The 24,001-nt window shown below is 40.3% G+C and overlaps 1 protein-coding gene across 5 annotated transcripts; it reads right to left on the minus strand.

Annotated features, from left to right (window-relative positions):
• Positions 1-144: 144 nt before the first annotated feature.
• Positions 145-23,976, minus strand: MED25 (mediator complex subunit 25). Of its 5 annotated transcripts, none has more exons than XM_083376913.1 (20): positions 23,921-23,976; positions 22,874-23,019; positions 20,265-20,310; positions 18,414-18,538; positions 17,152-17,250; positions 14,990-15,110; positions 11,735-11,891; positions 8,543-8,670; positions 8,369-8,462; positions 7,999-8,195; positions 7,752-7,874; positions 7,572-7,654; positions 6,265-6,322; positions 5,098-5,205; positions 4,214-4,384; positions 3,541-3,642; positions 3,338-3,406; positions 1,315-1,488; positions 883-1,090; positions 145-404 (listed from the first exon to the last, which is right to left on the minus strand). In XM_083376913.1, exons 2-20 carry the CDS (start codon positions 23,008-23,010, stop codon positions 295-297), a joined length of 2,310 nt encoding a protein of 769 aa, XP_083233039.1. In that variant the 5' UTR covers positions 23,011-23,019; positions 23,921-23,976; the 3' UTR covers positions 145-294. The 5 variants fall into 5 exon arrangements, with proteins under 5 accessions (XP_083233039.1, XP_083233040.1, XP_083233038.1 ...); XM_083376914.1 differs by having other exon boundaries at positions 7,596-7,657; XM_083376912.1 differs by having other exon boundaries at positions 3,541-3,639; positions 7,572-7,657.
• Between the last annotated feature and the right edge of the window lie 25 nt (positions 23,977-24,001).

Genomic DNA, 24,001 nt, shown 5'->3' on the forward strand with positions numbered 1-24,001 from the left:
TCATACCAAAGTGAAAACCCACTGGGGAACTTGGAAGGCTGGACTGAACTTTTAGTGTACAATAAAGCACAGCAGAACTGGGAGATATTCCTAAAACTGCAGTAGATGGAGTGAGAAACAGAATTAATTTAAGGAAAGACCAACTTGAATGAAAGTGTATAATATTTCTTAACAGAGAGGAACCCAAAAAAAATTACAAACAAGAAAGAATATTCCCCGGAAAGGAAGCATCTTCCCAGTTTACAGAGATGATTTCAGCACTGGGTAACACTGAAGGAGTATCCTCCTCTGTCCTCAGATGAGGTCCCGGAGGATATCATCCTCCATGATGCTGGGAGCAGGAACCTGCTGCAGGCCTGGTTGAGAAACAGGGCCCCGGGGACCAGCATTCATTAGCATTTGACCTGGGAGAGAAGGGACAACACCAAGAAGCTTTAGAACAACAGTGGAGAACTCGTTACAGGATTAGCTGTAGTGCTCTGCTTAATTTTATATCCACTGGGGCATTTTGAACAAATGCTTGACCCAGAAGGGAACCCTAATCAAAGATTTGTGCCTTCATTTCTCTTCCATCTCCAGGAATAGCTAAGATATTGTTTCCATTAGTCAATGAATCCCTCTTTTAAGATAGCCAGAACATTGGGAAATAGCATCACCAGAGCTCTTGCCTCACTATAATTACTGTATTTCACATCTGTTGCCCACGTTCTACAGATAATAAACCCGCTCAATTAGGTAATAATATTTCCTCTCAAACCCATCTCTTCCACCTCTGTGAATTAATGTGCCTTGATGAAAGAAATAGCTCCTTTCTCCAAAAGCAAGAATCCCACCCCAACTCTTAGATGCAGCTGTTTCTGGGGTGGGAGAAGCTTACCATACCTTGCAATTGTGGCCGTGGTGCCATCTGGGCTGGCCATTGCTGTCCTGGAGCTTGGTGCATGAGAGGCTGTCCAGGAAGCTGGAGCTGTTGCTGTCCAGGAGGCTGATGCCCAAGGGTCTGCCCCATGGGCTGGTGTGGTAACATTCCTGAAGACCCTTGTTGTAGATGGTGAAGGGGCTGCTGGGATTGAGGAACTCCAGCTTGCGGCTGTATATGGAAGAGAGGAGGAAGCCTATAATTCTTTTCTAGCTATTACAAGTGCCAGAGGAAAGCAGCAAAGCTAAGCCAAGCAATGCAGCCACTTGTCTTTGCTCTTAGAAGCAAAGGAGCTGCGGTGCTGGACTGCTCTAACATTTCAGCAAACATCTTCCAATTTTAAAAAGTGGAAAAGTATTAGGGAGACCTTGTGGAGAGGGATTGACAGTACTCACCGGTTGTTGACTCAGAAGAAGGCTTCGGAGCTGAGGGTTGGCTCCTGGGTTTTGGGGCCTAAGCATGGTCCCTCCTTGGGTGGCCTGTGGCCCAGCCTGGGGGGGACCCTGTGCTTGTGGAGGTTGGTTGGTAGGTGGGGCAGTTGGCTGAGGCTGCTGCACTCGGAGCTGCAACTATGAAAAAGAGACGGAATACTTTGTCGCTTGCAAAAATGTAAACAGCAATTGTTATGAGGGTGAAGGTTCATTCTCCGGGTTTGTGGGTTGGTTTCTGAATGTTTCATTACCAGACTAGGTAACATCTTCAGCAGAGTTTAGGGCAGTGATGACAAATCTTTTAGAGACCAAGTGCCCAAACTGCAACCCCAAACCCACTTATGTATTGCTGGGTGCTGGGCGGGGGTGGCTCATTGTGTGTGTGTGGCCCACTGGGTGGGCGTGGCTGCAGTGGTAACAGCAGACTGGGTGGGACTAAAAAGTTCAATCAATCAATTCCAACTTTGTGGGATTTTTTTTTCTCGCAAGAAGTTGAAATTGATTGATTGAACCTTTTTTTTTTTGCACACGGCGGTGGAGGCCTAAAGTGAAAAGGTTTTATAAAACCAGCCGAAGGCCTAGGACTGGGGCGACGGTGCGCGTGCCCACGGGTTTAGGGGATGTCAGTGTCAGTCTTCTTCTGTTTATAAGGGCTTCAGGTGTGGGTGTGTCAAGTGAGGGTCTGTAATGGATTTTGTGATGGGTCAGGTGTGAATCATCAGTGAGTCTTGTAATGGGTCCTGTGATGGGAAGGTTACATCAGGTCAGGGTCATTGGGAGGTGGAACTGCTGGTGGGAGGGGGTCTTGCGTGGATTGGTTGAGGGCCAGTGCTGTCTCTGGTTGGCTGTGTGGCAGATCTGGATTCTGAGGGGTTTGCAGGCTGGTTGTAGTCAATGTGTCTTTTGATGGAATTGCTCGTGGAGTGCCAGGCTTCGATAAACTCACAAGCGTGGTGGGCAGTAGCATGGCCGATGATTTTTGTGTTGCTCCAATCGAATTGGTGCTCTTTGGTATCAGTGTGGGTAGAGATTAAGGATTTGGGATTGTGGCATTTGACTGCCAGCTGGTGTTTGCGGATCCTGGCTTTTAATTAATGTGAAGTTTGTCTCACATTGTTTCTTTCATTCTTCTGTTACTTGTCTTTGATTCTGGATAATTCCTGGCAGAGTGTGGTTGTGGGCTACTGCTATTCCTAGTGGTTGGAGAATTCTGGCTGTCATTTTTGATACCCTTTTATGTATGGTATGGTTAGTTTTTGCACAGTGGTTGGCTGTGTTGTGTGTTGTGGTTTGGGTGCTGTATGTCAGAATATGAAGTTTTTCAGATAGCTGTTACAGAGAAAGACCTCAAGCAGATGTTTTTCTTCCACTTTTCTTGGTGTTGTGGTGCTGCAGTGGGTTCTGGCCCTTCTGAAGAGAGTCTGGACACAGCTTCTTTTGTGTGCAGTGGGGTGGTTACTTGCGAAGCGGAGGATCTGGTCCATGTGCATGGATTTGCGGTAGATGTGGGTTTCCAGTTCTCTGTTGACTAGTCTCCTTATGTTGATGTCAAAGAATGGGAATCTGTTGTGTTTCCACTTCACGTGTGAATTTGATCCCAGGGAATATGTTACTGAGTAGGTGGTGTGTTTCTTCCAATTTAGGAATGTTTGACGAAGCGTGTCCAGAATTTTTGTTAGCTGGTGGATAGAGCTATGAATGACAACTAGAATTCTCCAACCCCTAAGAATAGCAATAGCCCACAAACAGGGTGGTATGGCAGGCTATGTGCAATGTCCCGAGGTCTTAGCTTGTGTACCACTCAGTTATGAAATGAGACTGTTGAATTAACCCAGAAATAAAGTTGCTTAGCCTCCATCCTCTTTTCAAGTTCAAAGCACCATGCTATAGGGTCAAATAAGTGGAGTTGCATGACAATAATGATTCCAGGATGGGATGAATCCACTTCAAAAAAATACAGCAGTTCCTACCTCCATAAGGGACTCACCAAACCCTGCTGCCGTTCTTCCATGATCCCCACCTGAGGCATGCCGGGGCTCACCTGTTGCCCACCCATCTGTAAAAAGATAAAAGGAGAGGCAAATCCAACAAGGAGTGACCAGTGAGGCAAGGAGACAGGCAATGCATTTCTAAGTCCAGACATGCTGCCCAAAACAGTTAGGGCAAAATTTGCTCTGCCTAATGTCTTACCTGCTGTTGGACTCCTGGAGTTACTGGCAAAGTGCCAGGCTGCTTTGCCAGGAAGGGCTGTGTGTTGGGTGTGGACCCCATAGGTTGAGAATTCCCCATCTGCTATAAAGAGATGAAGAAGAAATAAACTACAGCCTTCCAGAATTAACTATAGTCCTATAGACACTACTTAGTATTACACGATGCCAGTGTTAAATGTTTATGGAATGCAAAATATTTTGAATGTACACCCATGCAGAAGCACAAAGACATTTTGTACACGTGTGAAAATGTTGGTTCAGGAATTAAAGCTAAAGGTGCAATATGCCTAGAAATGGCATGGCTCCAGTTTATTACCAAGCAAAAAATACTGTAAGAAATGTATTAAATGAGACTTGGAACTACTTACAATACAATCTGAGGTAATTTTTCAGTTATAAAATTTCCATCCTGTTTTTTCATCATAACATGCAATTCCAAGGCAGGAGTTTTATACAAAATGGTTGGATATCAATAGGTCTTATCTACCAGTTTACTAATTAAACACAAAACATGCTAACTAGAAGTACAGGGAAGCCTATAATTTTGGAGAGGTAGCTCTAGAATTCAACAGATTCAGTCTGCTGAAAAGTTTGAACATATAGCTGTGTGTGTGTGTGTGTGGGAAATAAGACCAAGTGGATCAACTACTGACCTTTTGCTGCTGAACTTGTTTATGGTTAGTGATGACTTGGCGGATCCCGTTGACAAAACCACTCTGGTCATAAGGAATGAGTCCCATGAAGATTTTCTTCTTGGAGGAGTAGAGCAGCATCAGCACTCGCACCTCACAAGGTGTTGTGTGCGGGAAGTGGACACAGCCAGCCTGCTCATTTGACAAGAAAAGTACATCTGCTAAAGGGGTGGGGGGTTCAGAGAAATGTCTTTCTAAGGTGAAATCTTTTGCCACCTTATTATTTGTATTTGTATGCTGTACTGCTCTTCTCTCAGGGACCACAGAATCATTTAGTATCAGAAAAGAAATATAAAAGTCAAGAAGAAATAAAGAAAACTACAGTGGCCCAAATCAAATGCATTAGGAAAAACTGAAGAACAAATAGGTATACCTAATGTAATTTATGAAATTGAGTTTCTAATGCATCTCCAAAATCAGGATCTTGAGAGAATATGAGGCCGCACTGATACATTAATAAGATCATGATTTACCAGCTACAATTCCAGGATTTATACCATCCTAGGCAAGTGAATTCAATTTGAGATTTATAACATCCCAGGTAAGTAACTCCACCAACAAACTAAGACATTTTCCACTAAAATCACTTTTTATGGCTACCATAAAAAGAGTCAGTAATACTGCATTAGAAATTTTATATACTGGAGTACCAGTATATACATTTTATACGACGTATCTTGATACTTTTGACTATTGTATCAGTTTACTCATCAGGCAGCTTTCCAAAGAAAACAGACTGCCTTAACTTGTCCATCATGACCAACCCTCAACTAGAAGCTTCTACTTCTTCAACATAGTTGAATCTCTTTGACCATGCCCACATCCTAGCAATTGTAGAGTCTTACAAATCCATTGCCCATGATGCGATAGAGTCCCTTGAGGGATTCCAAGTCCTTATTGGTGAAATGGAACTGCACCATGCGAGAATTTCGGAACAGGTGACCCAGAGTTGTCTGTGAAGAAGGAATGGATTAATTCAGGTGGAACCAAATCTTTGTATACTCCAAGCTATGCCAATTTGTCAATAATTTCAATTAAGACAAATTTCTGGGAAATCCAGTAATGCTAAAAGCAAAGGTGAAGGATAAAAACTATTCTATAATACTAATTTTATAGATTTAAAAATAACAAGTTATACATAATACAAGAGATTTCGAAATAGTCAGGGAAGAAGTTTCAGACAATTCCATCAACTTAACAATATATCTTTTTTTTCTTCACACATTAGTACATAAGAAAAGCTTTTCCAGAAGAAAAGCTTGCCCACCTGCGGTGTGAATCTGTCATACTCATAGAAATTCCATGTAAATTATGAATAACACTATAACTTCCTGATATTCTTCAGTACAGCAGAAGCAGACCATCTTTTACTGTTTAATCCTTCTAAAAATTATTCAGCATGGCGAGGCTGTTCCCATATCCATAGTTACAACTAAGATCACTATAGCAACAAGAATAGCAAGCCCAATAAAGGCCATAAATCAGATTTTCCAGACACAGCCTCAGTACTGGAACTCCTTAATTTCCATAAATCTTAAGGACTGGCCTCTTTACCCAAGTACCCCTCTGGTCAGGAAAAGGCTCTAGAATAAAGACTGGTGGGATGAGGGTAGATTTTAATTTCATCCAGCAAACCTTGCAGGGCAGATTAAGAGACATGGGAAGAGGGTGAATTTAAACCAGTGTTTCTCAACCTTGAGATGCACAGACGTCAACTCCCAGAATTCTCTAGTTAGCATAGCTGACTGGGGAATTCTGGGAGTTGAAGTCTGCATATTTTAAAGTTGCTAAGGTTGGGAAACACCATTTTAGACCTTGTCTCCACAGTGATCCCTATAGATGAGTCTGTACAGATCCAAGTTCTAACCAGTGCACCCCAGCAATCTATCCCAAACAAAGTGATGGTAAGATTTTGGTAGTATCAGGGTGCCATTCATTCCTCAAAATGTTGCCCATCCTTGTGAAATATTAGTTCACACTTTGCCTTCAGAAATCACATACATTTCACTTACCAAGAGCTGTTGGGGAATTAACTGCATAATGAGCTTTTGGGGCCACTGCTCAGCCTTCCTACAACAGAGCAAGGAGAGAAGAATCAGCTGTGCATTTCTCATCTCACCTCCGCTTAAAATCATTATTATCTTACACACATAAATGAGAACACAATTCTCCAAATGTTAGTGTACTCTATATATTATGGTAACATACCGCTCTTAACAGCACTTCCATGCTTCACTTTTATTGGTTAGTTTATCAACAAATATTTATGGAAGATAGTTTTTTAAAATTTTTCTAAGGATTACAAGGGACTGCCTTGGGAGAATATAAGCAGGGCCAGGAATAGTATTTCCAAAATAGTATCAGATAAAGCACATCTTAGTCTGTAGATGAATTAAAAAAAATCTTTGTTCCCTATAGAGGAAGATAGCTCAGAGAGTTTAGGAATGATGATTGTGAAAAGCGACTTAGGTAAATGAGGAAATTGGAAAGAGTACCATGGAGAAGGACATGATTGACTGAAACACTGCTGACGCTGAATACTGCAACATTTTGTTGTATATCTAACTTGTTTCATCTACTTTAATCACTGCCTATTAAAACACTCAAAACTATACACAATTGAAAATAATAATTGGCACACATTTGGAAGCAATTAAAAACTAAAGTAAGAAATACAATAGCAGGTAGCATGTACAGTATGTATTCCTCATATAGTTTTTAAGTCTTTAGCTTAACTGTAGCAACTTTAAGATGAGTGGACTTCAGTTCCCAAAATTCCCCCAGCACGGGACTTAAACCTGGTTTAAAACACTGGCCTAAAGATTCCTGGTGGGAAAGGCTTCCCCCCCATGCTTTAATCTGAGACATAATCAGCCGGGTCTTCAGGGGAGGAAGATCCACAGTTATAATCACCAGAAAGGTTAATTTAAGGATTCTAGTAGTTGTTTTTTTTACAAAAAGGAGAGAGAGATAGGGGAACTTGCTCCAGTAACTCCCAACTTTTGAAAGTTAAGTTCCACTCCCTTTGTTACTTCCATTCAGACTCTGTATTCACAGAAGACCATTTAAATTAGAAGGGTAGCCTGTGGCTGGAAGAAAACTACCACCATCCAAATAGACAAAATGGTGATGTATTAGATTTGACTGCTTCCTACTCATTGCACCGCTGATATATTTTTCTGTCTTCCTCCACCATAAATCCTCCGAAATTCAGCTTGTTTCTACTAGTACCAGGACACCAATTTTGATTCCACCTCCCTGTTCTCAAATCATCAACAACATATCTTTTTTTCCTGTTAAATGATCCAGAGGCACTCACAAGTTCTCTCCCTGATTGACATACACTTGGCAAGGCAGGGAACGTGTGAGCTTGGTATTGGAATCCACAGAAGTTGGTTTCGGCTTCTGGGAAAAGAGGATGGGATACATGGTCAAAATGCATCAGGATAAAGAGCTCTTGTGAATCTTTCTTCTTTCTCTTCCACAATTCATCTCTCACCTCCTGCCATTCCAGCACCCCAGTCCATGCCATCACTTTGTTTGGGATAGATTGCTGGGGTGCTCCGATTTGTGCCTGTGCTGGCTGAGTCACATTCATACTGTTGGGAGGCACACCGCTAGACTGAGGAAGAAGAAGAGGAGATGCACAAAAGTCAGTTGGCAAGCCGGTCACATCCAGATGAAGAAAGCAAGATTTGAGTGAACGTCAGCCTCCCACTGCCAAAACTATCAGGGCTCATATGTACCATGGCTGAGGCACCAGATTGTGGGGGAGCTTGCACAGGTGGCTGAACCAGCAGGCCAGAGCCTGTAGTTACTGTGGAGACCAGACTAGACTGAGACGAGGCAGGAAGCTTTTGAGTCAGAGCTGGAACTGAGCCTGTTGGAAGGGTCTGCGTAGGAGCTTGGCTGAAAGCTGGTTGCATGGTATTCAAGGAAGGGACTGTTCAGAAGAAAGAAAACAACAACGTGGATGTGTAACCCACCATAATCCTCACCACTTCTGGTATTATTTTGTTTTTTTTGTCCTCTGTTCTAATATCCTCCCCACCTCCAAGCCTAAACTTTGAAGCACTGCTTTCAGACCCAATTCCGAGATGACACACAGGGACTCACAGCGGGTGCCTAGGCCGGTCTTTTGGTTCTTGGCGGCTTCCACAGCAGACTGAGCAGCTGCCTGGGCTGCAGTGAGAGTAGTGGGTTGTGTAACCTAAACCAGAGAGAAGTAATCAGAAGATTTTGGAAAGGAAAGGTCCCAACCCACTTGTTACTTGAGGGCAAAGGATGTACCTGATACGGCTGAGAAACTTGGGGCAGAACCTGTGGCTGTGCTGGAGGAAGTGGGGGAGGAACTGGGGGAGGCTGGGATACAGGTTGTTTGGGCTGCAGGTTGTTATTGGTTGCTCCTGCTCCTCCTACTGCATGTAGAGAAGAGAGGCTGACGTTAAGTTTACACAATAAGTAATATACAGGATTTGCAAGAGATATTATTCATCATCACGAGAGGCAGAGTCCCTCCTGCCAATTACACCTTGTTCACATACATATACAAATACAAACATGGGAAAGGGGTGAAGATCCACAAACCTTATTTCCATCGTGACCCCAACATTATGGAACATTCCATCATCACCTGTGGTTCAGGAAGCCTACCCTGCCAGGAAACCTACTATTTAATCTTGAGCAGGGGGTTGAACTAGAAGATCTCCAAGGTCCCTTCCAACTCTATTATGCTGTTTTTATTTATTTATTTGTTTGTTTAATTTATTCCCCCCCCATCTTACCATAGGGTAACTCTGGATGGCTTACAGTTACACTAAGCTAAAACATAAAAAGTTAGAATCAAACATTAAAACCAAAGTCACATGGGAAGGGCAAGGACTGTGTGAGGGGAAGATGGGATTCGTTATTACCCAATCAACCACCTCCACTGTGCTGATCCCCCAACTGAGCCCCCCAGGCTGACTGGCATAGCCACATCTTTAGGCCCTTACAAAAAGATAGGAGGGTTGGGGCTGACCTCACATTGGGAAGGGGGGGCAAGATGAATCTAGAGGGTAGGAGCAACAGCAGAGAACGCCCTCCTCCTGGACCCCACCAGCCGGAATAATTGGGCTGACGGGACCTGCAGCCATGCCTCTTCTGTTATTTCATTCCGTTAAACATTTGGCGTTTTGGAACTGTCTTCATCCCATTACATCAGTCTGCCTCACCCAGTCAGGCAGGGAAGGTATGTTGCAGCCAAAGAACTCCAACTGGTGGGATCCAGGAGAAGAGGCTTCTCTGCAGTTGTCCTTGCCCTGTGGAACACTGTCCTCCCTGAGGGTGAGGTGAGCTGCCTTATAAAGATGTAAAAAAAGTGGCTCTGCACCTTTGCTTGGGGCGCACAGATAAGTGCGCAGCCAAGAGGCTGGCTGGTGCCATAAAAGCCCCCCTCCTTTTAATAAATTCTTAACATTCCTTGCCTCTTTGAAATTTTATATATTTTTATGCTTTTAATATTTTATTGTACACTGCCAGAAATCCTCTGTGAGGTTCTTAACTATGACAAACAAACAAGCATAGAAATAAATAAGTTACAGTCTATCTTTTTAAAAAATAATTTGATCATAGGCCATTGTTTTTAGCAGGTTTGCTGATACATTGGAACTTGGGAACTATTTTCATATTTTTGGCTCTCACTGTTGTGATAAAATCACTCACTCAAATGAGTTTGCTATATCAATATTTGTACAAATAAAGTAAAATAAAATAAGCAAGTCCTAGCTGTACTTGCAATACGTCCTCCAACTCCCACCAAAATTGCTATGGCTGCCTCTTGGCAACAACAGGTTACCCATCCCAATGCAATAATTGTAGCCAATTGAAACATACTAGCATACTAAACTTAAAAATAATTTAAAATGAAGAAAATGAGCAGGATATAAGATGCACCCAATTAGCTGAAACTGAGACCAACCTTGGTCAGTATTACTTGTAATGCTCTTACAAATTAATAAATTATTTCTAAAAAGCTGTATATACCAATTTTTTAAATTGGAAAAATAGGTGTGCGAACGAACTAAATGAAAGCATTAGAGGTGAATAAATACTACAGTTCCTACTTCTCCTCCTTGGAGGGCTATGTATACTTTTACTATGATATCTGGATTTGATGGCTTGTGTAAGTTCAAATATATTTACATAGCCTGATCAGTCTCCTGTTTAAATCTGCTTCTGCTTATCCTAGTAAAGACAAATCAGAAATAAAAGTTCACTGAAACCCAACTTCTACAAATAGCTATTCCTCCATTTTCTAGGATTTCTTGCTTGGCATTTTGCACAGTGAAACAGGGTGCCATAAAAGCTGGTTATCTGGACTTCTGATAAAAGGAAAACCAGAGATTCCTGGGACACTAAAATCTAAAACAAATGTCATGATTTTTTTCTCCTTAAGTTACTTCATGACTGCAAAAACCCTCTCACCCTCCTGCCACCCCACAAAAAAACAAAAACAAAAAAAACCCTAAACAATTCCTGTTCTTGACTCTGAAGACACGATCCCTTTGGAAAACTAATTTGGGTTACCAGGATGACAGGTCACAAAAGTGAAATGCTTGCTCTGGAAAAAAGCATCATGGATGACGACAAAAAGCACTCCCCGTATCTTTCCCCCCACCAGCTTCAAGGACAAGAAAGAAGATCAAGAAGGTACAATTAAATCAATTGGAATTATATTAGCTGTGATTTGTAAGTCCCATTAAATTTTAATAAACCTGATCTAAATACGAGTGCTAATCTAATCAGATGTCCCAAAGCTTCTTGGACGAGAAGTGAAACATCTTTGAGGAAAAACAAAGTCCAGTTGCCTTTTGGGGGGGGGGGGGAAATCACCTTTGGGATAACCAGGGCCTGGATGGCTGAGAATCTCCATAGAAATCCAATCAGATCATTACAACAGGAACCTAATGAGCATAATAATCAAATATTTTGTAATTAATTTCAAGTTATAATAAGAAAAGAGTCAGGCAAGTCCAAGGACCAATATAAAAGAGCCTTGGTGGAGCAGTGGGCTAATGCCTCCTTAAGTAACACCAGCTGCCTGCAATTAGTGCAGGTTCGCATCCCACCAGGCTCAAGGTTGACTCAGCCTTCCATCCTCCCGAGGTAGGTAAAATGAGGACCCAGATTGTTGGGGGCAATAAGCTGACTTTGTAATAATGCCGCTTGGCGGGGGCCGAAAGCCCTAATAAGCAGGCATATACATAGAATGAAGGCTACTGCTAAGCTTGTAAGCCGCCCTGAGTCTTCGGAGAAGGGCGGGATATAAATGGAATTAAAAAATAATAATAAAAAATAAAAAATAAAATGTCCTCTCTTCCTTGCCCTCTGTGGTATACTGAAAACCTTATATTCCTCTTTTCATTCTTCTCTAGGTTAAACTTGTAACGATCCAGTATGATCTATTCTAGCCCCGTCCACATTTCCAAGACCAGCTCTTACCTGGAAGTACCATGCCACGGATAAGGATCATGTGCCGGGGATCCTGGCTGTAGTCTTTCAACTGAGTCTCCAACATGTTCCCTGTCACAGATTTCTCAAAGAGAATACGCAGAGCTGGTAGTTTCCGTGGGGAGATAATAGAAAAGTGAATTCCCCGCTGGAGAAGAAAAACAAGAGTAGATAAAGAGAGAGAAGATCCATACATCTCTTCCCTATTTAGTTTTGAAGTGGAGACAGAAGAGAGATTTCTACAGGCTCTCGCTCCTAATGTATGGGCATTACTTCTAGCTACCAGTAGCCTTCTAGCATATTGCAAAATGACTCACAACAGGAGACAATTTGTAAAGACATGTTGCACCATATTTGTTAAAGCTAAGCTACTCGTGTTCTGCTTAATTCCCAGATTGTAGACCACCATCTTGAAGGCAACATTGGTGGAAAGATAAGCTACAAGTACAGTACAAAAATCTGCCACTTCCCCAACCTGGAAAGTGTCCAGATTTGTGAAACAAATTCCAAAATTCCCCAATGCCATATGGCTGGCAAACTCAAGTAGCAAGAATCGCATAAATTTTGGATAGCTATCTAGTCAGGATAAAAACGTAATCTTGAAAGAAATAAGTTTCCAATAACTGTAGCTAACCAGTTAAGGGGAAATGTTTCTTTTCAATGGGCCCAATTCTGCACTGTGCTGTTTCTGCCACTTGCTGAACTCCTTATCCTCCTGTGCCTAGTCCTCACAGTCTCTCACTTCCAACCACCAAGCCCATGGCTGACAACTGTGGAATTTGAAACCCACCAACTTGGTGGGTGCCCAGTTTAGACAAAATGAGGAAAAACATCTAGCCTCTATTCCTTCCCATTTTCTTCATTCAGTCTTCCTCAGTCTTAGCTATTTCACAAAATTTTACAAGGTTATTTCAAATGTTTTATCACGTGGTATTTGTCATTCTTAATTGCAAAGTAAATTTTAAGCATCTTTCTAACAATGTTGGAGGCTGTATTAGTTATAGAAGATTTTATTGTCATCTGATGTGATAATATTTAACGGGTCTGTAGAAAAGAACTAGACTTGGCTTTAACGAAAAAGTATAAATACGGTCAATACCATAAAATATTTCTTGTTTAAGGAAACGTTCACAATAGAAAATGCAAGTGATTCAATTTATAAATGAAAAGTTTTCATAACAAAAGGAGAAATAAAATAAAACCTAGAAGCTGTACATATTAAGTTGATTTGTATCATTACTAAAAGTATGCTCTCAATTGAGGATATATTATTTTAGCAACAATTCATTTATCTTCCTCTCTGGGAATACTAGATTCCTTATTAAGAGACAAAAGGAGATTACTGAGGCCACCAGAGGTAGATAATCCCTATAAGAGATCAGTTCAGACATTTGCTAAAAGAATATTTGTCGTTTTCTCACACCCTGATGCTTGAAAGAGAAAAAGGGGTATCAGAGGATTGATATCCCTCATTACATTAGGCTTTGGCCACTGTTTGCCACCAACTACTGCATTTCATCATAATGCTCCTTCAACATACAAAAGTACATCTCATATCTGGCTGAGATCTCCATTTTCCTCCAAGCCATAATATGTAGATATTTGAGAAGACTCAGATAGAGGAATGGTCGGCAGCCTTAATACGAGGGCAATTCGGAAATAAACCTCCATTTGGTTATCAATGACAGACACTCGCAGATACTGAAGTTTCATTATACACATTAGAAAACTACAATATTACATTGCTTTTCGACATAATCGCACTTGTCATAACATCTTACAAGGTTTGAAATTCCTTAGCAGTAGTCGCTCAGCGCCAAATTTGGGCAATGGTGTGTGTGTGTGTGTGTGTGTGATCAAAAACATCCCAACGGAACTGTTTCAAATTTTCTTGAGTATATCTAGCATTATCATGAACCAACATCACACCAGAAGTGGTGCCACAGAAAATCCTGCCAAATGTTAAAATGGCAAAGGAGTTGTTGTTAGTTGCGAAGTCGTGTCCGACCCATCGCGACCCTATGGACAACGTTCCTCCAGGCTTTCCTGTCCTCTACCATCTTCTGGAGTCCATTTAAGCTCATGCCTACTGCTTCAGTAACTCCATCCAGCCACCTCATTCTCTGTCATCCCCTTCTTCTCTTGCCCTCAATCTTTCCCAGCATTAGGCTCTTCTCCAGTGAGTCCTTCCTTCTCATTAGGTGGCCAAAGTATTTGAGTTTTAGCTTCAGGATCTGGCCTTCTAAAGAGCAGCCAGTCTAGGACTGACCGGTTTGATCGCCTTGCAGTCCAAGGGACTCGCAGGAGTCTTCTCCAGCACCATCGTTCAAAGGCCTCAATTCTTTGGTGCTCAGCCTTTCTTATGGTCCAACTTTCACTGCCATACATTGCAACTGGGAAGACCATAGCCTTGACTATACGCACTTTTGTTGACAGGGTGATGTCTCTGCTTTTTAGTGTGCTGTCTAGATTTGCTATGGCTTTCCTCCCCAGGAGCAAGCGTCTTTTAATTTCTTGGCTACAGTCATCTGCAGTGATCTTGGAGCCCAGGAAAATAAAATCTGTCACTACCTCCATTTCTTCCCCATCTATTTGCAAGGAATTGAGAGGGCCGGATGCCATGATCTTGGTTTTCTTAATGTTTAGTTTCAAGCCAACTTTTGCACTCTCCTTCTTCACTCGCAGCAAGAGACTCTTCAGTTCCTCTTCACTTTCTGCCATTAGAGAGGTATCATCTGCATATCTTAGGTTGTTGATATTTCTTCCAGCAAAGGAGTACTGCTAGTGAATTAATTAATTAATTCAGAAATCTACTATAAAACATTACAAAAACTCAGACGAGCCATCCATAACAAGTGTTGGGGCATGCAGACTTCCGGTGTAGTGTTGGTTCATGATAATGCTCACTGACACACTGCTAAACGTGCCCAAGAACTCTTGAAGCAATTCCATTGGGATGTTTTTGATCACACACACACAAACACACACTCCATAGCCCAGATTTGGTGCTGAGCAGCTACTATTAAGGATTTTCAAATCTTGTAAGACGTTATGACAAATGCCTCAATTTGAATGATGATTATGTCAAAAAGTAATATAATGTTTTAGTTTTCTAATGTATATAATGAAAGTTCTATATCTGCGAGTGTCTGTCATTGATAACCAAATGGAAGTTTATTTCCGAATCGCCCTCGTATATCTTACCCAAGTGAAATGAGAAATGGCTACAGAACATTTTCTACCCACCTCACCAATCTTTTGAACCAGATTTTCTGTTGTATAGCCTGAATATGTGGTACTTTCCACAGCTGGAAGCAGGTAGGGAGGTGAGTTGCAAATAAGGATGCAGACTTTATGTGTGGGGCCTCTGTTTGGAGAGCACAAAAAAAAGACAACGAATGAAAACTGGGGAATTACACATTCAACACACAGTGCATTATTGTAAGTAGTCTTTCACTTACCTAACACAATTGGGGCTCGAATTTTCTTTGCTAAGCAAGGCAGTTGTTAAATGAGTTATGCCTGACATTGGCTTGGTTGTTAATCATTGTAATTATCAAGTGAATCGCGCAATCATTAAATAAATCCAGCTTCTCCTGTTAACTTTGCTTATCAGAAACCAGCTCAGAAGATTACAAATGGGGATCAGATAACCAGGAAGCTGCAACTGTCATAATTACGTGCTGGGTGCCAATTTTGATCACATGATGCGGAGGAATCATAACAGTCATAAGTGCGAGGACCAGTTAAAAGTAACTTTTTCAGTGTCATTGTAAGCTTTTGAAACATGGGCAACACTGTTACAAATATGCCCTGTTTCGATGTTTCTGGATGGGAGTATCTTGCCTGAAGAAATACCTCACACAAGTGAGGGATCTAACAAACCAAGCATACTATTTCTTTAGTGTGAGTGTGAATGAAATGGAATTTATCTGCCTACTGGGTGGTTTTCATGTTTTAAACTCCATACTATTTGGATTTTCCTGCTTTATAGGTCACAGGAGGTTTACCAGGGGGCATTTAAAAACATAGGGATGTGGAAAATGTATATTTCTTTCCTCATGTAATAACAACAACAACAACAATAGAGTTGGAAGGGACCTTAGAGGTCTTCTAGTCCAACTCCCTGCTCAGGCAGGAAGCCCTATGCCATTTCAGACAAATGGTTGTCCAGTCTCTTTCTGGAGGCAGGTTGTCCATTGATGAATTGTTCTAGCTGTTAGGAAATTTCTTCTTAGTTCTAGGTTGCTTCTCTCTTTCATTTCCATCCATTGCTTCTTGTCCTGCCTTCAGGTGCTTTGGAGAATAGCTTGACTCCCTCCTCTTTGTGGAACACTGCTATCATGTCACCCCTCATCTTTCTCTTCATTAAATTAGACACACACAATTACAAGAACCATTCCTTATATGTTTTAGCCTCCAGCCCCCTAATCATCTTTGTTGCTCATCTCTGTACTCTTTCTATAGTCTCAACATCTTTTTTACATCGTGGTGACCAAAATTAGATGCAGTATTCCAAGTGTGGCCTTACCAAGGCATTATAAAGTGATATTAACACTTCATGTGATCTTGATTCTATCCCTAACACTGTGTGTTGGCTTTTTTGGCAGCTGCATCACACTGCTGGCTCATATTTAACTGATTGTTCATTAGGACTCCAAGTTCCCTCTCCAAGTTCCCTCTCACCTTTTGAGCAAGGTACCGCCTCCTATAATGTACCTGTGCATTTGGTTTTTCTTGCCTAAATGTAGAACTTTAATTTTTCACCATTGAATTTCATTTTGTTCATTTTGTTATGTCTCTGAACAAACTGGTAGCTGAATAATTTTAATTTTAAAATTATTTAATTTATTTTTTTTAATTTTTAATTTAATTTTTCTTTTAAGTGATTATACACTGGTTCATAGATTTCCTATATCACAATTGTTTCAAGAACTCTGTCAATCTACTTTCACTTCCTCACTGCCTTAAAATTGTAAACAGATTGAATATTACACATATTAAGGCTCCTACTTTCATGGATCAGCACCTGACACTATAAGAGCCCTTTGGCAAAATGGGAAGCGTGTAGCATTACTTTAAAAGAAAACAAATTTGCATGAGGAAGATTACAGCACAGGCAGAAGCACAATTCTTATGCCATAACCTCTTCTTTCTAGACACTGTATGATTTACTGAAGTTAACATACCTAAAAGATATCATAAAAATAAAAATAAAAAAATCATTATTTCATCTAATTTGTGGTAGATGCATTTAATTCCAGATGCATTAAAAATTGCACAGCCACAAAATTAATCTCAGTCCTGAGTCATGACCATTGGTGCTAAAATTAAAAACAGATGGGCATTCTCAAGCACATTCACTGAATGTACTTTTACACTTTCTACCCACCCCTACAATCACTTACATTTGTTCTCTCATCTTCTTGAAGTCATCAAAGAGTTGTAGGGCAGTACTAAGACCTTCTGAGATGAGGCTGCAGCTCTCACCACCACCCCCCACAAACCTGGAGAGACATGAAGGATATGAAAACCATTTTGTGCTGAAGACCAAAGCCTTATTCAATTTAGATCAGTTCTCTGTGTGATGGAACAAACCAAAAGGCTACCTAAAACCAGTAGTATAGTTATATCCAAATCAGGAAACCATTTATGATTTTAGATCCTGATTTGTTTTTCAGACTTTGATCAGGCATGAGCCCACAAGTTTAATTCTTCTTTTGTGTATGTAAACCAAATTACAATAATCTGAACGAAACTATTTTTATGCTCTGGGACAAAATTCTGCCATAAACAAAGCTGCTATATTTGATTCAACATTTGATCCAATTTTGTGTCTGTGTGTCCGTTTGAATCAGTCCCTGGAGTTCTCTTGACGTTTTTCAGAGGTGGTTTGCCACTGCCTCTTTCCTAGGCCTGAGAGCGCGACTGGTCCAAGGGAAGCTAGTTGGCTTTGTGTGTTAGGCAGAGCTAGAATTCATGGTATCTCAATTTCTAGCCTTGTTTCTTAGCCACTACACCAAATCGGCTCTCTTGAGCCATCTAGCTTACTTCAATTTATTTCAAATCGATGAGCTGCAAAGGCTTAAAGACACCATTTTTTACCCTGGGCCAGCTACTAAATTTTTTTAATCTAAGATGTCTGAATTTAAACTTGAAACTTTATATAATACTTATTATGTTTGAATTCCAGCATCTAACTACCCCATAGTCCTTCAACCTGAGTCTCCCAAATGAGCTGTAGTTGAACTACTGTAGTTGAGCTGGCAATTATGAGATTTACATTTCAGAAATCCTGGAGGCACCAATTAGATATGGTAGTACAATGGTAAGTTTTATCACTTATAACTCACATATTTTTCAGGAAACCCATAAATCTTCACTTTTAATTCATTTCTTCCTAGACCGAGACATTTACATGAATTTCTAAATTCATTCTGTTCAGTTATCTAGCCAAAGATACCACTTATCACAGATTATAGGCTAAAACATGTCACAAGGAGAAAAAAAATAATCTTATGGCACAGCACTGACTAAATATTTGTTCTATTAGCAAACCAAGATTATTTTTCTCATCTGAACAAGACCGTCATTTAATAATTTAAACCTTTGCACTCAGATAAATGTATTCTATAGAAGAAACAGCATTAACGCATGGTCTTATACTCACTGAATGCTGTCTAGCCATGTAACAAATTCATATGCGCTGCTCGTTGGTGCATGGCACTGTACGTATGATTCAGGAGCGCAGTCTACTGTATTAAACACCACCAGACTGTATTGGGTACCACCATACTGCAGAATAGGTTGGAAAATAGAGCTTGGTTACAGAGTGGCGATATGCAAGACTCACATTTTACCCAGATTGGGTACCAATACTTTGTCTTCATAACAGAGAAAGTTGGTTGTTAGAATTGAAACAGAAATTTAAAGCAACAATGACATTACCAAGTATGGCAAGACTACACATTTGGCTGTTCTTCCTATAACCAAGGAGAATATACCATCTTCCATTTATATAATATACCATCTTCTCATAAAAAGAAGCTCCAGTCTAGGTTGGCAATTAACTGGCATCAACATGCAAATCACAATCCTTGGGAATATGGTTTAAATTTGTAAGGATACAGTTCAATATATTCTGGACGTTGTAATTCTGATGATCTAAGAATTATGATCTGAATATTCATTCTTATTCCTTCTTTATACAAGGGAGCATTACTGTATTCAAAGTGACTTTACTGTGTATTTAGTGATATAAACTATTAGTATTTTATTCAAAGATGTAACATATATTGAAAAATTCCCTTTCTATGTCTAACAGACATAACTAAATATATATATATATATACTCAGAGAATTCTTACAAACAAATACGTCTAGGTCAAGATCTGAACCATCCCAGCATCTCAGAAAACTTGCAGATCCAACGCAGTTTTTAAAAGAAACTTTCCCAAAAAGAGACAAAGCAACTTCATTTCCATCATTAAAAAAAAGAAAACTCTCAATGAATTTCCCATATTCAGGAAAAGAATATTTTTTTTCTCTCTTCAGCACCACCCCCATACCAGGAAATAATAAATCATTTTCTTTTTGCAGCATCCTGTGATCACATGACCAGGTTTTATAATATTTTTATGAAAACCTGGCATTTCCTTCTGATTTTCTGCAAAAATGGCCCATAGAAAATAATGGATTTACTTTAAAATTGTGGATTCACTTTTGGGCCAGGTCATTCATTTAACAAACACTGCAAAAATGATAATAAAAACAGGGCTTGTCACGTGATGATCTGCTTTACGAGTGTCTCGACATGATTTACACTGCTTTCATCTCCAAAAGATTGCATTAGAATGTGCAGAGATGCAAATGTAGAATCCTTTGGCAAGTTTATATAGTTATAGTTAAAAAGGTAAAGGTAAAGGTTCCCCCGCACATGCGTGCTAGTCATTTCCGACTCTAGGGGCCGGTGCTCATCTCCGTTTCAAAGCCAAAGAGCCAGCGCTTGTCCGAGGACGTCTCCGTGGTCATGCGGCCAGCATGACTAGATGCCAAAGGCGCATGGAACGCTGTTACCTTCCCACCGTAGTGGTCCCCATTTTTCTACTTGCATTTTTACGTGCTTTTGAACTGCTAGGTGGGCAGAAGCTGGGACGAGTAACAGGCGCTCACTCTGCTATGCGGCACTCGGGATTCAACCCGCCAAACTGCCGACCTTCTGATCGACAAGCTCAGCGTCCTAACTCACTGAGCCACCGTGTCCCTCATAGTTATAGTTACTGTTTCAATTCTCATATACTTTTTGGGAAATAAATTCACAGTTGCTCAGATCTACTGAATGCCAAAATGGCACCGGCTATTCTCATATCTTTGTTTCCCCTCTTTATTTTTCCAAGGAATACATATTCCTATCTCATAGAATTAGAAAAGGCTTTTCAAGCCCAATCCTCTGCTTAACAGACAGCATTTTCCAGCTCCCTATTTGTCCAATTTACAATCCCTAAAATATTTTCATACTCACATCTCCTCCAAAGTCTGTTTCAGCTGGAGGACCACCATTAAAGTACCTGAAAATGAAAAGAAGAAACCCTTAGAAAACAAAAGAAGAGAACAAGTTATCCTCAATAATATGGCACCAGAAATCCAATGATGATAATAATAAAATCATGGTAAAACAGTAAAAGAATTGAAATATCAAATGACTAAATCATCAGGAGCCCTCAGATTTCTGGGCATTTTGTAATTAGATAATATCAAGCATGGGCCACTTAAAAATAAGTTTAGTAAAGAATATAGCCAGAGGGTGAGAAAACTGCTAAATACAAAATTCAACTGTGGAAACATCAAGAACAGGCATTGATGCAAGTTAAAATTGAATTTACTGAATATGCAGGAAACAAAATATGAATATCAAAGTAATGTAACGAAAACGTACAGAATGTTTGGCAAGGGAAAACATTACATGGTCAATTTCTACAAAAGAAAAAGAACTGACAAAAGGAAAATCATAATTGAAAGATTATGGCATAAAAATGGCTCTGGTTGTCCCAGTGGCTATTGGCATAATACGTACCTGACCAAAAATTTCAGGTGGCACACATAAATACACATATTGACAAAATTTCAATCTGTCAATTACAAAAGGCTTGTTTGGATCTGCGCACATATATGCCAATACATTACAACATCCTAGATTCTTGAGAAGAACTTGATATGTATGAAGGCCAATAACAGCTAAAGAACTGGCAGCTGGGATTTCATATTTCTGTGTACCTGTAACAGTGATGACAAACTGATAATATGCATGTCACTGGTGACATACCACACAATTTTTGGCGACATGCTAGGCCTCTGGACACTCTGGAAATCACAGAAGAGGGCTTTGTTCTTGGGCAGCTTCTTTGGCATTTGAAATGTGCGAAATATGTGAGCCTTGGTGGAGCAGTGGGCTAATGCCTCCTTAAGTAACACCAGCTGCCTGCAATTATTGCAGGTTCGCATCCCACCAGGCTCAAGGTTGACTCAGCCTTCCATCCTTCCGAGGTAGGTAAAATGAGGACCCAGATTGTTGGGGGCAATAAGCTGACTTTGTAATAATGCCGCTGGGGGGGGGGGCGAAAGCCCTAATAAGCAGGCATATACATAGAATGAAGGCTATTGCTAAGCACATTTGATTTGTGCTTAGATTGTAAGCCACCCTGAGTCTTCGGAGAAGGGCGGGATATAAATGGGATTAAAATAAAAATAAATAAAATAAAAATTCATGTAAGCATTCTCATGTGATTTTCTAAGACTCTAAGACTCCAGGCAAGGGCCTCTTGTGCAATTAGCGAGAAGCCTGTTTTGTTATAGGGTGGGTGGGGGATTCACATGCCAGCAGTGTCAAGGTAGGCATTTTCTGAATTTTTGACATGCCAAGCCCAAAACATTTGCCATCACTGACCTATAGTAATTTATTAAACTTGTATGCTGCTCAACTCTCAAATGACTCTGGGCATATCACAATAACAACAAATACAATAAAATAAAGATAAAAGGGATCAAGCATGATGAAGCATTATGGTCTTACTTTCCTTCATCAAAAGTCTGAGTGAATGAAGATCCAGATCTTCAGACCTCTTCTAAATATCTGTGGGGACCATTTGGATTTCAGGGGGAAGATCCAGATCTGTTTTTTTAAGAGTGCAGGCACTGCTACATAGAAGGCACCCTTATAGGGTCCTGAGAGGTCACTACTTGATCAAATGCACCAACCCTGAGCAGATTTTATGGGAGCCAGGCAATCCCTCAATAATCTGGCTCTATATCATGCACGGCTTTATAGACAAAACCCAAGTTGATTTTTTTTTGCTTTTATCTTGCTCAGGATACTTTGAAATCATTAAACTGCATGAATGGTATTCTGGTTCAGTTATCGCCTGCCAGTTTGGTAGAGCTAAGAATAAAATTGTAAAAACTCTTAGTGCTACCTGAAGACCATTCTCTTATCTGAGGCATATAAAGTAATATTATGCCTTCCTGGTTTTTACAGCAGGAGTTGATTGGAGAAACTTTATAACATTGGTAACAAGATAGTTGGTTTAGATTAGGCTACAGGCTTAGCATATGGCATACAGTTTGCATGGCATACAGTTGGAAAGCTCCGTATCTGTTATCTAAGAAGATTCCCTCACTTTGATTAATGGTAGTGATTACTCTGACACTGCATATATTGTTTTATCTAATTTAAATGTTGTGAATCTATTATCAGTTTGGGTTTGTTAATTTAATCTGGGATGTTCATTTTATTCTCAATTTACCTTCTTCTAGGCTGCCTGAGACTTCACCATTTGCAATCTAGAAGGTTATTCTTTCTATACACTTGAAGTTCTTTTCTTCAACTAGGAAAAAATGGGCCCTCTATTTTACTACCAACTTTGTTCTAACATACTCCAACATAGAAATGCATCACATATATTTCATCAGAAGAGTTTCTACAAACCATGAATAAAACTAGGCTTACTAAAGTCAGAATACAAGTTGTATATACAAAATAAGTCAATCACATTTTACTAGCATTGTTTTCTATCTGCAGCTTCCACTGACAAAATCAAGGGAAGCAAATGATACCCTAAGACTCTGAATACTCACTCAATTGCAGGAAGAAGATAATGCTTGCGCAAAGACTCAAAGTAAGGTCCAAGATTGGCAGTGCCTTCAATAACAAACACAACATCAGCAACCATCCCGATAGGTTGAGCAGGCATGTCCAGCATTGGTACGACCATCTCCTTCAGCTACCATAATGTGAGAACATAGAAGAGTAGTAAAACAAAATATTAATGACAAAAGCTGGTTGAAATAATGAGTATTTATTCACTATTAAGAGGACTGAATGCTGTACAACATAAGTGAAGTATCTCTAGACAAAAAAATTATTTATATTAGACTAGTGAAAGAAAAAGAAAAGTAGATTAATAAATGAAAATGGAATGAAAGCATATGTAAGAAGAGGAAAAAATGGACTATCATTATCCCTCATTAGCTCAAAGTAAAAATTCCTGCTACCCAAAGCTTTACCTCTAAATGTTGCTTTACTAACTCGCAGCAGAACTAGCCTTCTGAGCCTAAGATTATGAGAACCCCAACAAATTGATCAGTTCCAGTTTTTTTCACTCTGTACGTTGAAAACACACGGAGGGCATTGGACAATGCTGATTTAGACCAACATTTAATTCCCAGGGCAGCTAACAGATATTTATAGGAAGCCTCTTCACCTTTACTATCCTCATCAAGAGCTATTCCCATAGCCACCAGCTAGTTGCCACGCCCTTTAGTTGTAAGCACGACGCTCATGGATCTACCTCTTTAAAAATCAACCAGACTTAGTTGTACAATGAGTACAATGTTGTTACATTGAGTTTCGTAAATTAAGAAACTGAAAAACAAATATTAATTCCGCGACAGCTTAAGCTTTGTTTGCTCTCATTTTAAAGCTTTATTAAAACCAAAGCCACGAAAAAGGAAGGGGGTTGTTTTGGATTTGCTGAAATGAGACTATGGAGGAGAAGCAGGAAGGTTATTTGTGCCACGAACTCGGATCTTCTTTCCCCTTTCCCTCAACACTTCATTAAATGCCTCTCCCACTTTGAATTCTCTCCCCCCTCCCATTTGCACTCCCCACCCCCATCTCCGTACCCGAAGCAGACATCCGGCTTCTAGAGTTCGCTTGTTTTACAGCCACAGGAAACGCTTCCCTTCAGGTCCGCTTAGGCACGC

This window comes from Vipera ursinii, assembly GCF_947247035.1.
Source record: "Vipera ursinii genome assembly, chromosome: Z".
Lineage (NCBI taxonomy): Eukaryota > Metazoa > Chordata > Lepidosauria > Squamata > Viperidae > Vipera > Vipera ursinii.

Bases quoted from the DNA above. Each gene is read 5' to 3' on its own strand.
- MED25 (XM_083376911.1), bottom strand. From the start codon at position 23,010: ATGGTCGTACCAATGCTGGACATGCCTGCTCAACCTATCGGGATGGTT. The intron at 15,111-17,151 runs GTAAGTGATTGT...CTCTCCAAACAG, and splicing joins AAGAAGATGAGAGAACAAAT to AGGCCCCACACATAAAGTCT. The intron at 8,463-8,542 runs GTACATCCTTTG...TCTCTGGTTTAG, and splicing joins AAGTTTCTCAGCCGTATCAG to GTTACACAACCCACTACTCT.